This window comes from Etheostoma cragini, chromosome 5 (genome assembly GCF_013103735.1).
Source record: "Etheostoma cragini isolate CJK2018 chromosome 5, CSU_Ecrag_1.0, whole genome shotgun sequence".
Taxonomy (NCBI): Eukaryota; Metazoa; Chordata; class Actinopteri; order Perciformes; family Percidae; genus Etheostoma; species Etheostoma cragini.
The window spans coordinates 28,554,956-28,571,329 of record NC_048411.1 but is presented as its reverse complement, the minus strand read 5'-3'; the positions used below and the strand labels follow the sequence as shown (position 1 = coordinate 28,571,329).

General features: G+C 42.8%; 2 protein-coding genes across 5 annotated transcripts in view; one reads left to right on the top strand and one right to left on the bottom strand.

The window, feature by feature from the left end:
• The first annotated feature begins 59 nt into the window (after nt 1-59).
• mblac2 (metallo-beta-lactamase domain containing 2) lies at nt 60-6,366 on the top strand. The gene is made up of 3 exons (XM_034871273.1): nt 60-655; nt 3,005-3,219; nt 5,665-6,366. The coding sequence occupies exons 1-3, from the start codon at nt 214-216 to the stop codon at nt 5,839-5,841; spliced, it is 834 nt and encodes a 277-aa protein (XP_034727164.1). The 5' UTR covers nt 60-213; the 3' UTR covers nt 5,842-6,366.
• Nucleotides 6,367-8,586: 2,220 nt separating this feature from the next.
• rtkn (rhotekin) overlaps nt 8,587-16,374 on the bottom strand; it is an 81,166-nt gene continuing 73,378 nt past the window's right edge. For 2 of the 4 annotated variants that reach the window (XM_034871261.1, XM_034871262.1), the window contains exons 6-11: nt 16,109-16,203; nt 15,321-15,427; nt 14,709-14,840; nt 13,495-13,660; nt 11,927-12,031; nt 9,131-9,849 (exon numbers count right to left, since the gene is read on the bottom strand). In XM_034871261.1, the coding sequence (XP_034727152.1) occupies nt 9,131-9,849; nt 11,927-12,031; nt 13,495-13,660; nt 14,709-14,840; nt 15,321-15,427; nt 16,109-16,203 (1,324 nt within the window). Of the gene's footprint in view, nt 9,850-11,222; nt 11,320-11,926; nt 12,032-13,494; nt 13,661-14,708; nt 14,841-15,320; nt 15,428-16,108; nt 16,204-16,374 lie in introns of all 4 variants that reach the window. The other 2 variants (XM_034871263.1, XM_034871260.1) reach the window with 2 other exon arrangements.

Here is a 16,374-nt window from a genome sequence, read left to right as displayed (position 1 = left end):
ATGTTGTCGTCACTCCTGTGTTTGGCCAATGAGCACGGTCTCCTCCTACAAGGGTGTGTCACAGTCCATGGTCGGCCGTCACCATCACGTTAACCTCAATGAAAACATATCACCTCTAGCTAGAAGGCTAGTTTACACCTCTCCACCGCAAAAACAAATCACCTGACAGCTTAATACCCGCAGCAGGTTACCTCGACAAGTGCATGAACTGGGATGTCTGCAGCCGATTGGTACGCTCACAAATCGCTGGGAGACGGCCTCTTCTGGATCCAGGAGCGATTCTACCAGTCAGAGAACCGAGCCAACATCTGGCTGCTCCGCGGCTCGCACCAGGACGTGGTGATAGACACAGGTCTGGGCCTGAGGAGCTTACCTGACTACATCGACGGCAAGGGGCTGCTCGGCGAAGATCCGCAGAGGAAGAACCCCCTGCTTGCTATCGCCACCCACGCCCACTTTGACCACTCGGGTGGTCTTCATCAGTTCCAACAAGTGGGCGTCCACAGCGCCGAGGTCGATGCTTTGGCCAACGGAGACAACTTCGAGACGGCCACCTGGCTCAGTGACAGAGAGATAGTCGAGGCTCCCAGTCCAGGATGGAGGGCAAGGCACTACAGAGTCAAGGCTGTGCAGCCCACGCATATCCTGCAGGAGGGTAGGTACGAGATGCAGCCTTTGCAGATATGATTTCACGAAGGGGAAGGGATCTGTGATCAAAAGCCGGGTCACAAACGCATTTGCCCAGGGATAAGCATCCCAGTCGATACCATTAGGCGGTATTTAATGGGTGGGCCTGGACTCAGTAGTTTACTTTGCACATTATGCTCCATACAGGAATCCTTTCTTTCCCCACTGGAGGATTTCACCGCACAATGAATTGGCAGAAGACCAAAAATGACTAAATGAGTTCAGACACACACACATACACACACACACACACACACACACACACACACATTCCTACACTATATAGGGGCATACAACCTATGAGGTGTGAAGTAGTGCCAACATTTTCATCATGGATGGTACACAGCTCATGTTACAAAGCATGCTACATTTACTTAGGCAGGAGTACAATATGAGGTGATGTTTTGTTTGTTTTCTTTATAGGGTCTTTATTAAAATGAAAAAAGACCCTAAATATTTTGAAAGGGAAATGTGAAGGAGAATTGCCTAAAAACTTTCCATCGGCTTGAAAAGTGGCAGAATGTTACAGGAAATAATCATCAATGTAATCTATACACAATTTCTATGCATCTATCACAGTGTAGTTTTATACACACACACATCAAGAGCACTTTATTCATATTACATGCAAGCACATACACAAACACCATCATTAATAGACTAAGGGCATACAGTCAATGTGACATGGCCTAGAGAGAGACAATAAACACACATAAGATGTACATGTAGCTCTTATTCAGGCGTTGAAATCCCCTTTTTTGTAGGCAGCTGCCTTGCTCAATCTGTCTTTGCAGAGCAGTTCTATTTTAAGTCAGTGTGCTGATGCCTGTTATTTTCAAGGAAGACAGAAGAAGACTGTTATTTTCAAGGAAGACAGAAGAAGAGAATGCAGAGATGGACGCCACTTATGGAAAGCACCCATAGAGTATTAATAACTTGACAGCATTGATTCAGCCATCACCCACTGTGCTATTGGCAGATACACATCTCAATCGCTGATGGAATCAAGGAATCAAGGTGGTGGAGGCTGGGGGAACGCATATTAATGTTAAAACTCATAAAGTGACATTTTCGAGCCATGGGACCTTTAAGAGTTGAACCACCCAAAACGTTTTTAAAGTACTTTTTACTTAAGAGGATTGACATTACACTACCATAATTAACATGTTAAAAGATCAATTTCTTAGACTTTATTAATCAATATGAGTCTCGGGCACTCAACTCTCTCAAACAAAGATCGATTTTAATTGGAGGGTCGATTATTTTAACCCATCCCTATTTAGTATTCCTAGAGAGTGTAATTTGTGCCCCATCAGTCGATGCACCAGCTTGTCCTGCTGTGTCGGGGCCGCTGCTGCAGTGCAGTTGGAATATGTCATTCCTTGGTGTTTCTTTCACACTGTACAACTTTTGGAACAAATCAATGATATAATTTTTTTTTTTTACTCTCTATTGATCCCATATGGGGAAATTAAAATTTACACAGTGGGCTGCGTTCGGTGCCTTGCTCAAGAGCACTTTGGCAGTAGCCAGGAGGGCATCCCTCCAGCTACCAGTCCACAGCTCCTACTTTGGTCCGTACGGGGACTTGAACCAGCGACCCTCTGGATCCCCTGCTCCCTGTATACTGAGCTACTGCCACCAAACTGAATGCCTAGAGACTCTGCATGTCACGGTTATATGATGTGACATGTGGGAAACAAATGTAACCCTTGCTCGATTCAGCCAGCCGAATTATGACGAGGAAAAGGATTTAGTTTACATATAAGCCTGGGAGTGGGATGTTGACTTGAAATTTAAGATGGTCCGATTTTTTTCTTCCAGATCTCTATTCTAATACCTGAACTTGTATATCAGCCGATACTGAGTACTGATGTGATACCAGTGGGTCATATATTTTGACAGCTGTATACTACTATCCCTGTATGAATGTGATGTGATTTCTATCTTTGTTGTTTGGCCCGGCTCAGGTTATGAAACATGAACAAACACAAAAAATGAATGCCATAGAACTTTCTTTTATTATCTATTTTGACACTCAGTCACAACAGGAAAAAGAACATAAATAAACTACTTTTAAGTAGATTTTCTTCAGGGCTAAATTTGATCGGTGTAACAGATATTGGATCGGTATTGGATCGGTGCATAGACTCCAGTACTTTCCAATACCAATGCCAGCATTTTAGGCAGTATCGGATGCTTTTTTCCAATACTGGTATCAGAATGTCGCTACTTAAAATAACAAGTTATGTTGTGTTTGTATGTATAAATGACTTTGAAAAAACCATCATACCATCCCTCCCTCTCTCCTGTCCAGGTGATGTCATCAACCTGGGCGACAGACAGCTGACGGTGCTGCATATGCCCGGTCACTCTCGGGGCAGCATCTGCCTCCACGACCGCGACAATAAGTTGCTTTTTAGTGGAGATGTAGTGTATGACGGCGCCATGATCGACTGGCTGCCCTACAGCCGCGTCAGTGACTACATCAGCAGTTGTGAGCGCCTGGTGGGGCTGGTGGACAGCGAACAGGTAACACCGATGCACACTGGTGGGGGGAAGAGCCCGACCGATAAGGGAGTTTTAAGGCTGATACTGATACAATTATTTGTTTATTTAACATCTGATATTTCAATATATTGACAGATATATATATATATATATATCTGTCAATATATTGAAATATCATATATATATATATATTTTTTTTTTCTTCTTTTTTTGTAAATCCAGAAACACATAACAAAACATAAACAGATAAACATTAGTTATTTGTAGTTATTTATGAGTTCTCACTAAAATAGTCTGACGATAATTGGTTTTATTGTTGGTTAATTGGTTTTATTGTTACAACAAAGCAGAGAAACATCAAAATATATTAAAGTTCTGATAAATAAAACCTATAAAAATACAGACTTAAGATATGAAACTTAAAGTCCTTTGAAGAAAAACACAATAACAAAAAATACCCTCAGTGTTATCAACAGGGACGTTGTATAGCGCCCTCTGGTGGACAAACTATGCAACACCCACACTCATAACATGGTTGACCGTCCTTTTTATTTTTAAACATTAATTTATCAGAATCATTTATTTGTCATAACTATTCGGATTAATGAATATTCATACATATATACTGTGTGTGTGTATTTATGTATATGTATGTATAAAAAAAACTATCTCGGGATCTATTTAGAGATTTTAAGCACAAGGTATCCAATCCAATCTTCTAAAAACTATTAGCTTCATAAGGAAAATGTCTAAATAGTCCTAACAGTTGGGGTACTTTTGACAGAGTTGTCCATTGTATGTAGTAATGATAGACCGATTATTGACCCGGTGATTATCAGGCCGTTTTTATGGAAGTTTGTAGATTATCACTAACTGCGTTTTAATTGCCTGAAAACCGATGCGGTTAATTATTTAAAAGTACACTTTGGCCCGGCTACAGCTCTGCGTCTGTCCCTCTGCTTCGGTTTCCACCACTCACCACTGAGTCTGTCCTAATGTCCCGCCCACAACACTATCTGACTATCTTTTACTGGGTATTATATTATCATTTATTAAAAAATTGCTTAAAGCATTTAATTAAGGTTTTGTGTTGGATTTTGTAACACTCCAAAATCTTAATTTTGACTTTTTCCCTGTTAATGCAAATCGGTTCCAAATATCGGTTTCCGGTTTCATTGACTACTAATAATCAGTATTGGTATCATCCTTGAAAAAACAGTATCGGTCGATCCCTGGTATGTCCCTGGGGAGTTTACATTTTAAAATCAGAATCAGAAAACGATGTATTGCCAAGTAAGCAACACTTATGAGAAATTTGCCCTTTTTGATGGTGCATACATTAAGATTAACAATAAATGTAAAATAAATTGTAACATAATACACAATATGTACAATATCACTGGTATCACAATAAGAAGAGAAGGCGTTATGGTTTAGTGCAAGATGTACAAAGATTTTAACAAATGTGCAACGAGTTCAGGAGTTATGTGTAGTTTGTGCAATGTATGACTTTTATTCACTACCCTCCGTTTTACAGTTCACCAATGGCAATGTTTTTCTAGCAAATGTATGTGAAGACTGGAAAAGATATGTTAAAGGTCCCATATTGGGAAAAAATAGATTTCCATGTCTTTTTTTTATTATAATACGGTTCAAGGTTCTACACAAATACTGTAAAAGTATTAAAAGAAATTCAATCCACAGAGAGATGCACACAGCTTTTATTCATTAACTAAGCCTTAAAACGAGCTGTCAGAACGTCTGTAAGTTTGTGATGTCACAACTACACTATACATTGTTAGATAGTACAGTGCCTTTTCCCTTTATTTGATACTGACAGTTGTTGGACAGGAAACGGGGAGAGAAAGAGAGGGGGTGACACGCAGCAAATGGCGGCAGGTCGGATTCGAACCCGGGCCGCTGCAGGACTCCGCCTACATGGGGCAGCGCTCTTACTGTGTGTCCTAGAGACCGCCCCATAGTACAATGCCTCTTATAGTCATTCACCGAGAGCAACAACAATGCAGAGACACTGACAGTGCAGATGGGGAAGACCCGGAAACGCTGACCAATCAGAGCCGACTGGGTTTTTTCAGGAGAGGGTCTTAAAGATACAGATACACAAAACTAAGCATGTTAGACAGTAGGTGAGTACAGGTATATTCAGACAGATAGTATGAGAAAGGTAATTTGTTTTTTGAACATGTTCTAGTAGAAACCCAGTATACAAGTATGAACCTGAAAATCAGCATCATATGGGACCTTTAAGTCATTTCCAGAAATTGTTTTTGAGCTTCTGAATTTCAAAATCATCCTTAAATCAGAGCTATGTACCATGTGCCGATGGATACAGATTGGTGCCCAGAGAAACTCTGCTTGAGTCCCAACTGATGATTTAGAATGGCATGTAGCATGCACTGTACATTATTTTTAAAGTGTTTAATAACTGGCGTATTCATTAAACAGGTTGACCAAGTCCTCCCAGGACACTACAACACCTTTGGTGCGAAGCGGCTCCACCGGATTGCATCCACATATATCAGCAGAGCTGGAACGTGCCCTGCTAAATTCTCCACATTTTTCTGGGGTACTCTGGCTGGGGTGGCGCTGCGCGCATTTAACCCACGGAGTGCCTGCTCATGAGAGGGGACCATGGAGCTGGAGGAAGCACAAGTGCACAGAGAAGGATGTTTAATTTAAATATGGAGGGGATATGCCCTTTATTTATCTGTAACTTGATGTAACACATTTTTTCAATTACTTATGTAATCCAACAGAAGTCCTAGATTTGCCAAACAATGTGTAAAAAGCCTCCGCTAGGGTTACATAAGTCAATAATCAGCAGCACATGAAGGATATAATATAAAGTATATAGTGTGATTCTGTTCTATACTAATGCATATGTATTTGTTGAGTTGGATATGAATTTATTTATGAGTTTTATACTTTAAGCAGTTGTGGAATTATAATAGCACAACAATGGTACAACACTGCACTGCAAACAGAAAGCAGAGTCAGTATGGCCATAGTGTTTCTCTATGCATTTTACAATGCTCAGTGAAGACTCAGTGTCAACTACCTCCTACATTTGTAACAGTGCTTTGTACTATTGACCAATCTAAGGCTTTGGTATCGAAACATTGACAATAAAGCCTCTGTTCTACCTGCTTTTCTTGTTGCATCTACAAGACAGACAACTGCAGCCGCTCTGTGGAATTTCATCTTCAGAGGTTCACATAAGATGGGATCCTGTAGGGTTTAGTTGCCGGAGGAAGATAGAAAGAGGAACTTGGATTGACTGTGAGCTATCATCGGCTCAAAGAGCAGAGCACCTTAAGTACTTTACTGATCTAACAGAGAGCTCTCCCATTGCAGGAAAAAGTGATTGTGGTGGAAAAAGAAAGTTTCCCTGAGCCTACTTTCCTAGTTTACAACACAGAATTTGAACACAGTGAGCTATGACTCATTATGTACTAGGGGGTCAATATCAGTAAGTAATGACTTCATATACAGCAAGGAGAACAAGTATTTGAAACACTGCCGATTTTTCCAGATTTTCCTACTTACAAAGAATGTAAAGGTCTGCAATTTTTATCATAGATAAGTAGGAAAACACGAAAAATCAGCAGTGTATAAATTACTTGTTCTCCCCACTGCATCGATCACATGTAAGATACCCAAGATTTCAACCAAAGTGGTCTTACCATTGACCGATTTACATGTAACATTGCTATTATTATATAAGGGAAAAGGAGGAGCCAGTTTTGAATTGATAAAACATTTATTATAATTAACGTTATATTATTTAGACATGAGATTCCCACATTTCTCATTTTAGGTTTGCCTTCTAGGGCGGGCGCACATGCAGAACACGGAGCCTGCTAACACGAGAAACTCTTGCAAGGTTATAACATTCAATGTTACTTAACAGTTAAAGATCTGCACATATTCTGTTAACATTATGATAATCCGGTATTAATATAGCTGCATTTATGACAATATCAATATGGTAACAAAAGACAAAGAGAGGTTTATTTGTTAACTTATAAAAATGAATTTACAGTAACAAATGTTGTTTTTTCAAACATCTGACAGCTTTAATTCTTAGTTGAAATGGTTGGCCCAGTTCTGAGCCTCTTAAGAGGGAAATTGTTACCAAATAGTAAACAATAAAGACAGAGAAAGAAAAGAAGTTGTTACTGCACTGACAGAGACACAGACCCTCCTATAAGATATGTTTTTTACATTGACGCCTTGAGTCACATTGTTATCTTATATAACTTACATTATTAAATACTTAAATGGCATCGTAAACAAACAATTTAGTTCTTGCTCTCATGACCCAATGGTTGACTGGAGTTTCATGTAACTTCTCAGCTTGAAAGGAAGTTGCCTAGAATACAGCCACCAGAAACTAACTAATTTCCAGGAAATGTTTCTGTGTTGCATAATATTTGCTGGATATTTCACATTTTGCCACCATCCTTAATGGAGTCCGGCAACACTGTAATGTACAGTATAGCAGAATTACAAGAATAGCTTGGGCTTTCAATAAAGTATCTTCATAATATTATACTCAAAAATGTAGTAAGCAACTTTTGAGCCATCGCCAAATGAGTTGCTACAAAGCTAATTAAGACTATCAGCTCCACACAACTCCCTCTGGATTTCTCAGTACGGCTGTGTTATGAAGATTTTGGGGTCCAATAACTTTACCGTGTAGAAACTCGAGTGAAGATGAGGACCTCTTCTAAAGAGTCTATTAGGTTTCATAATCCTCCATGTCCCCTTTGGCTATTTGCAACTGTGTGGAGGAAATGTCGGGGGAAATTGCGGACTATAGCTTTAAACTCTGAGAAATGTCATCTTATCCTAGATTTTGTTCCACGTCTGTATGGATCTATAACCTACTGCTGACGACAGCCCGTCAAAGTGTGCAGATAAATGTGTGAAAGTTAAGACCGGAGCACAGATTTTTGCCCTGAAAAGATCACAGTAATAACAGTACAGTATGTATGAGCACTTGCATAAAGTTAAGCTTTCCCCAGATTAATTAAAATCATCTCAAGTAGTTTAACATTGGAACTGTAAGTCAAATCAAACCACAACACCCCCCCCCCCCCCCTTCAAAAAATGATGCATAGTAATTTTAGGAGAGCCAAAATGAGCATCTCTTGTATGAATAATTAGACACGTACACTGAAGTAGATATCACAGTACAGACAACAGACATAAACAGCCCTCCACACTTTTCACAGTGTGGAGGGCTGTTGGTGTCTAACAGTTTGTAACATTTGAAAGCTCTTGACTGATTACACCTTATGTTCATCTTGCCACATGCTCACCGGCGTTCATTGCATTAACACTGCAAACCTTTTTTTATTTTTATTTTTTAAATACAATACAGATAGGAAGCATCCAGTCAAAAACACTGTTAGTGCATTAATAGAGATGATTTTGAAACATGGTATGAGTGGCCGTGATGGCTGATGCAGAGGACAAAAACAATAAAATGTTCTAGTTCTAATTAGAGTCCAAGGACGGAGAGTACGCCCAGTGTGGCGTGTTTATTGGAGCAAGTCCTTAGCTCTTAGCATCACTGTCTCCCAAGCAGCATGACCATAGTCTATTTCTCAAAGCAAGCAGAGTACCTCCCGTTTAGTTTTGGACCGTCTTCAAAATTGTGGCAACCCAGCAAACTGCATTGATTGTCACCCTGTCCATTGTGTTAATAGACATTCCAGTTTGCCCCAGGAGGGTCTTTCATGATTCATCCTCCACCAGGAGGCAGGCTAGAGGCAGCTTAACCTCCTCAGGGGCTGTGCATGTGGCCATGTAGACTGCCTGAGGTTGGTTCACACCGGTTAAACCATGGTTTAATGAGCACGGTTGCCTTTAGGCCAGCGTTAAATGTCTGTCAGGCAGGGCGAGTTCACACCTGACTCTGGAGCCAGTTGCGAGGATCAAGCCTGGCCCTGAGGTTCCTGAGGCTGCGTCGAGCCGGGGAGGGCCTGGAGAAGGGGGCTCCCTCAGACGACTCGGGGCTGTGGCTGCCCTCGCTGGTGCTGGAGCTGTTGCTGGAGGTGGAGCTGGAGCAGGAGAGCGTGGTCTGGGTGATGCGCTGTGACCGAGGCGAACGAGAGGAGACGGGGAGCGGGGCGAGCAGCGAGGACGCAGGAGGCTGGCAGTGGCACTGGAATGCCCCTCCTCCTCCTCCGTACCCCCTACCTCGAAGGGTGCTCAGTTTAGCATCCAGCGACAGGGTGCGTGGCCTCAGACGGGACGGGGAAGACGACAAGAGAGGGAAGTTTGAAGAAGGCTCGGGCCAGCCGTGGCGGTGAGAGCAGGGACTGGTGCTGCAGTGGCTGTCGCTGTCCGAGGTCAGGCTCGCATCTGAGGACAGCAGACTCAGCTGTGGGCAACGGTGGGGGCTCACAGGGCTCCGGGGCAGGCGATGAGGGGTGCAGGGGCTGTGGCCAGAAAGGCGAGAAGTACAGGGACGGGGGCGGCCAGCGCTTATGGGGTTGTTCTCCTCAAACACAGACATCCAGGTGGGAGAGGTGCCCAGCTGGCTGCGGAGCTCCAGCTCCTGCATCCTCCGAGCCAGGATGTCTGACACGGTGCTGCGGAGGTCGTCAGACGACTCAATAACTGCAGGAGAGATGCAGCAAAACTTATCATTATTATGTACTGGGCTTTGAGCCTGGTTCTTTGGAAGTTCTTGAAATTTGGAGCATGAACTGGCAATCCAGTCAGAACTTTACATTTATTTGACATGAAGTGGGAACAAATGACACTGAACTGTGGAGAAGCGGACTTTGTTCAGACTGGTATAATGGTTGGAAAACAATTCATACATTCACTAATATTATCGTCATTTTCACGTTCATAATTGTATTTAGAGATTGTACCAGAATAGGTTCACATGGTTTAATTTTCAGAAAACACCATCTTTTTGTTGTACTGCACATTGCTGCAGCTCCTCTTTTCACCCTAGGTGTTGAGCTCTCTATTTTAGCAACAGAGTGAGGCATCTCACTTCTGTTCGTTATTTGTTGCGAGTAGGGTTGGGTATTGTTTTTTTTTTCCGGTGCCAATGCTAAAATTATACCTTAAAAGTAGGGGAATAGGGTATTTTACAATTGAGGCTTACTAGTTACAAGTGAATGCATCGTTTGTGTTGTTTTTCCGACAACGGCAGCTGCACGCTGCTTAACGTCCCGACGTTGGAATCCTCTACAGTGAAACACACTCACACTTTACAGCGTTTAGCTGTCAACATTTTAACCGTGTCTAATCCAGCTGCTAGCTAACGTCGGTAGGCTAACGTTACCTGCTGAATAGTGAAGTCTTAACTAGTGTCTGGTGCAGCGATGCTTCTGTTGCCTCTAACGTCTGTTTCAGGGCATCACAGAGCAACGCAAAAGGCATTTAATTGGCACCGAAATCCGGCACCGCAATCTGCGTTGGCATTCGGTCCGTTAGATACCGGAGGTTTAGGCACCGGTGCACATTAGCACCTGGTTTTGGTAACCAACCCTAGTTGTGGGTCACACAGGCGCAGTAGGTAGTTCAGCACTGCTAGCCAGTCAAAGTATGAGTGTGTGCCATGCTAGCAGCTAGGCTAGCAACTAGGCGAGCATTTTAACATGTGTTACAAAGTGACGCACGTTTGTCTCAGAACTAAAGGCTGGACTACAGTAGAGCTGTTTGGAGCAGTTGGTGAACAGTGTTTTCTGTTGGAGATGGTAAGTCCCTTTTGAAGGGGGGACTTCTGGGTTCTTCACTTTTTAAACCTACATGCACAAAAAAAGATATATAACACAATAAAGGAAAGGGGAAAAAGCCAAAAAGCATAATATGAACACTTGAATGTTTATTTTATTATAATAAAACAAAAGGAACCTGTCCTGTGATTTTTTGCAGAATCTACTCACTATCAGCCAAATTTCTTTGCAGTAAATCGTGGACTGCAACATTCACCACAAGACAATTTCTGTGGAGCCCTACTCCTTTTACTTCACCTGTCGTTGTAATAGGACGAGAGCAGAGCACGAATCTCAGCCGACACGGCGTTATCCTGCAGCAGAAGACCCTCAGAGGAGGGGGTTGCAAGAGAGGCTGCCAGTGGGGTTAGGAAAACCAAGAGGGGGAGGGGGTTGGCGAGAAAAAGAAAGGGGTGGAGTAGATAGGAGGTGTTCCAAAAGGTGGAGTTCAGTGTTTGGATGGTCATGAGAGAAGGGTTAAGGAATGTTGAGTGAAGAAAAAAAAATTGTTCGAGGATAAAGCCAATTCACCAGTTAAAAATAAATGGTGATTGTCATAAATAATTGATGAGGACAGGGCAGGATATAATGAAGAAGGATAAAAGTGGCGGAGGAAAAGAGTGATGGATGCAGGACACAAAAGGAAAATTGGAAAGGACAAAGAGGAACAGAGAAACAGAAGACAGAGAGTGAGTCAGCGTGTCAGAGATAAGGCCCGTTCTATTCTACAGTACAGAGGAGTAAAGCAGAGTGTGAGTTTGAGATATCGGAGAGTAGGTTTTAATTGCGACAGCATATCTCATGCACATGGACCCAAGGAATTAAAGCTACACACAGTCACATGCAATGCAGGCAAGGTGCTTTCTTTCCCTTCCTTTACATTTCATTTTTTGTCTCAAAGGGACCAAACTGGTCTTTTGTAATTGCATACCCACAGTGATGGAAACAGGGTGAGGTCTTACCCATTTCGTGATAAAGTGAGCCCTGTTTTGGTGTGGCAGGGGCCGCTTTCCTTGGCGATGGCAGTTCAATTTTCATTAAGTCATCACAGCACTGTTTCCATTGGCCTGTGTGTTGGAGACAAACTGTCACTTTCAACGAACCAGGCAGCAGAGACAGAACATAGAAGGTGTACTTTATTTCATTATTATTTCATTATTATACACACAGTGCCCAATCTCACTCAAGTGTGCGGGGGTTCTCTCGCAGACCTTTTGAGCCCTTTATACACCATTTTTGTAAGAGAGCGTCTGCAGACTTTGCCTGAGGGAATTGCCCATAGTTCATAACATTATGACGTAAACACATGGGGTTACCAGGGGAAGCCTGAAAGCGTTAGAATTAATGTAACAAGGAGGATGCAAGCACGCTTGTTTTATTGATCAACAATGTCTTTTCATTTTGCTTAATGCTTTTGACAAAAACATGTACTTTGATTATTTGACTCCTGTACTCTGTAAAGAGCCTGGAAGACGTTCAGATCTTCTTTGGCCATTAAGAAGATAAAGAAGGTAAAATAAAAAGTCCCAAACCCACAGTTGTACCTAACATGTTTTGATGTGGTCAAGGTAACATATGTCACCACAAAATGCTGTCCATTACTAATGAAACCTTTCGATCCGTGCAGCCTCTCGTACGCCGACGACTTTACGGTGACGGGAGTTGAGTCAGTGAGGGTTCAGGGCTTAAGGCCTTAAGGCCATTTCATGCTTCAGTGTTAAACTGACGCAGTGACAAAGGAACGTGAACCCTGTAGCTTGAAGTGCAGTGCACCTCCAAAAACTCAGAAGCTCTACACCCTCACTCTCTCACTCGCTCCTCCACACACTCCCCCCAGACACACACACACACACACACACACACGTGTAAACATCAGGCCACTTTTGTAGGCTAAGGAGAAAGCGCATTGAGCCTCCACACGACCATAAATCCCACTTTAGGGTGGAGATCATGTATAATATTTATGGACAGAGCATGTGTGACGTCACCCATTGGTTTGTGGAGATCTGCTATGAGTCCGAGTTTGCCGTTATGAGTGCAGCCATCGTGGTTGCTGCGAGGGAGGAGTAAGGGAGGAGCCACGGACTGTTGGGCGGTGTCTGACTGTGACGATAGCTGAGAGTTGTTCCACTCTACGTTACACGCGTTCACTGGCAATCTGGACGCAACTGCTGCTGAAAGCTAGCCTACATAATTTAAGGTAAGATTTAGCTTTGCTAGGTTTTAAACATATCTTTGTCCCATAGTTCTATTATATATGAGACAGATTGCAAACTATCAATGACATCATATCCTCGCGCTATAACAACCACTGCTTTATCGCCTATTTTTAAATCAACAAGACCTTTATTAAACATATAAAAATGATCATCATACTGTGTCGCAGAAGACTAACCACTAGCAATTGAGACCATAAACTTATTATGAAAATGTTGACTGAGGTAGTAATAAAACTAGTGAAAAGTATGTCACTTTCTCATAGATTTCTACAGAAACCAACACTTTGTGTTAGAGCAAAGCAAGTACTTACTCATGTCATAGAAATGTTGCCAAAAGGCCTCCATCCACCGGTGTGTGTCGTCCCTGCTGTCCGTTGTCAGGGTGTGTGTGACCTCCTCTCCTCCGTACTGGTTACTGATGCAGATATTCTGAACTTTACTTTGGGGATCTTTCTCTGACGCACGTATTCTGGTCTCCTAAAACACCGGAGCGACCCAAAAAAAAAATACAATCATCGGCCACGAAAGCACTACAATTAAGGATGAATGCCAGCACTTTCTGAATGAACAAAATGATGTGCTGCAACAAGTGACCATTATGGCAATTGTAATTGCAAGTCCCCACTGAAAATAAGCCCTCTAATTAGTCCCCTTCCATGCCATTTCCCTTCAGTAATTATCCAACAAAAGGTGCAGACTCCCATTTCCCACATCCTTGCTCTACTCCACGTGTGTCTGGGGTCTGTTTATGACCACTAGATGGCAGTGTTGATCCATGTGTCACACTGCACTCCCTCCTCCTTCCTCTTTTTAGGAGAGACAGCTGACTAACAAAAGGATCTGATCTGATCTGACTTGGCTTTAGGTCAAGTGTGAGCTCAGGGTCAGAGGCTACAATAGACTGAATGAGTCACTATGGAAGGAATGAGACACCCCAAAGCGCATCAACTCTCACAGACACAGACACAGGAAATAAGATGATCAAAAACCCAACTGGCTGATTGACTGTTCTTCACTTTGTAAAAAACTGGAGGGGATGAGAGAATATATGATTTCTAGTTGGATGCGGCAGATACTGTGTCTTATTGTGAGCACTTTTTCAAAAAACATGTTGAACAGATTTCATGGTGGGATCTTTAAAGCCTTTTATCCGGACGTGCCTGCTCTTTTCTAGCCTTGCTGAACATTTAACACAGTTACATCTGAAAGCTGAGCAACAGAACCAGTTTTTTTTTCTACCCTTGGCTTTAGAGCAGCTCTACCAGGGCAACTAAGGGCTTAGTGCCTTGCTTAAGGGAAGAAAAGAACTCATTTCTTATGTACTTCTTTGGCTCAGAGTATATCCGTTGGCTTGAGATTCAAACTGGCAGCAATCCACAAGCCCAGTTCCTTTCCATCTTCGCTACCGTGGCCTCGGTCACTACCAAAAACAACACAACTGTATGGGTTCCGTAAGGCTGGGTCAACCTCTGGGGTGTTTAACTCCACTACACTGTAGTTTCCATACTACGATTCCTTTGCTGACCTTGTTGATTGCAATAGTGAAAGCTGGCTCAACGTTAGCCTCCACATCTTCTTGCCGGAGGTAACAGAAAAGGCTTGTTCCTTTTAGAGCGCCGTACACTGTTGTCCAACTCTGAGGGTCACCGCCCAACTGCTGCGAGATAGAGAACAAGATGAGAAAGGTGTGGAGTAAAAGACAGACAGAGATACACAAAGAGAACCACACCAGGTCGAGGGCAGGTGGGTTGGGATCCAAAGGGAGGGATTTGAGGGATGGTAGAAGCGTGAGGCAGAAATGATTATTTATCTTTCGTTATCTTATCGTTTTCTTTGTTCAAATCTGAATTTATTTTCCCATGTAATTGATCACTAGTTTAATATTGATCAAGGCATGTGTAATATTCATTTACTTTATTGTAAATGTATTAAATTGCAACATCATCCCTACATACTTGTATGTAAAAAAATAAATACGTTTCACAAAAAAGCGAGACGGCAACATAAGGAGGAGAGGAGGGAAGTGGAGGAGGAGAAAAAAAGACCGAAAGAAACCAGGACAAAAGCCAGAATTGGCTGAAACCCTGAGAGGAATAGTTCCTCTGAAAATGACGCATTCACACACCTGCCAACTTACCTTAACTTTCAAACATCCACTCATCATCTGCTGGGTCATACAGTGAGGCTGAGCTGCGAGGCGGCTACACATACTGCCATAAAGCGGCAGCCAATATGAGCACTCCTCTGCAGGGAGGGGGGAGGGGGAGAGGGAGGGAGAGAGAGAGAGAGAGAGAGAGAGAGAGAGAGAGAGAGAGAAGGATGGGCAAAAATAAACAACATGAATAAATAAAAACATCCTCACATGACATAATTCAAAATTCACACACGAACATGTATAGACATGTGCATCCACGTATGGACACACACACACACACACACACACACACACACACACACACACACACACACACACACACACACACACACACACACACAAACACACTTCTCCCCCCCAGCATACAAAACAAGGGGTGTAAAAGACTGGCAGCTGCAGGGAGTGTCATGAAGTGCAGCAATGAAACTTTACTGCTGGCTGAAGGGCCAATGAATAAAACACAGGGGCCTGTCTGTCTGAGGGACTGGGCCCTTGTTAGCCCACATCATTACAGCTTTACACAGCAGTCACCTCATGAGCACAGGCTTTTTGTACTGTGGCCTTCACAATGGCAGTCTGTCAGAGAACATGGGAGGACACAGAGGAAGGGGGAAGGGGTTTACTTTACATTATTAGACATTATTAGAATGCAAAAAGAAAGGGTGAGACAGTGATGAGTGGGAGAAGCACACGAAACAGACAGATGGCTGCTTTGGCAGGGGAAAGAGAAAGATGGTTGAGGAGGTGGATTGATGGAGGCTGCCACTCACCGTTGCCTGAGATGGTGAGGTCATGTGTGCGAAAGCTGTCCTGGACGTGTGACAGCGACAGGGTGGTATGAGCTAAGAGGTGGTACTTAGGACCCCTGTCAACACACGAGAGATGGAAAAGAAATGTAATCTGTGTTTGAGCATGGATGTCCATAACGATGCCTACTTGCACTCACTGATGTATTACTTCTCTCTCTATTCTCCAATAAACCGCGAAAGCCTGCAACATATTGCGAAGGACACTCAGAGTCGCATTTGAGTTAGTT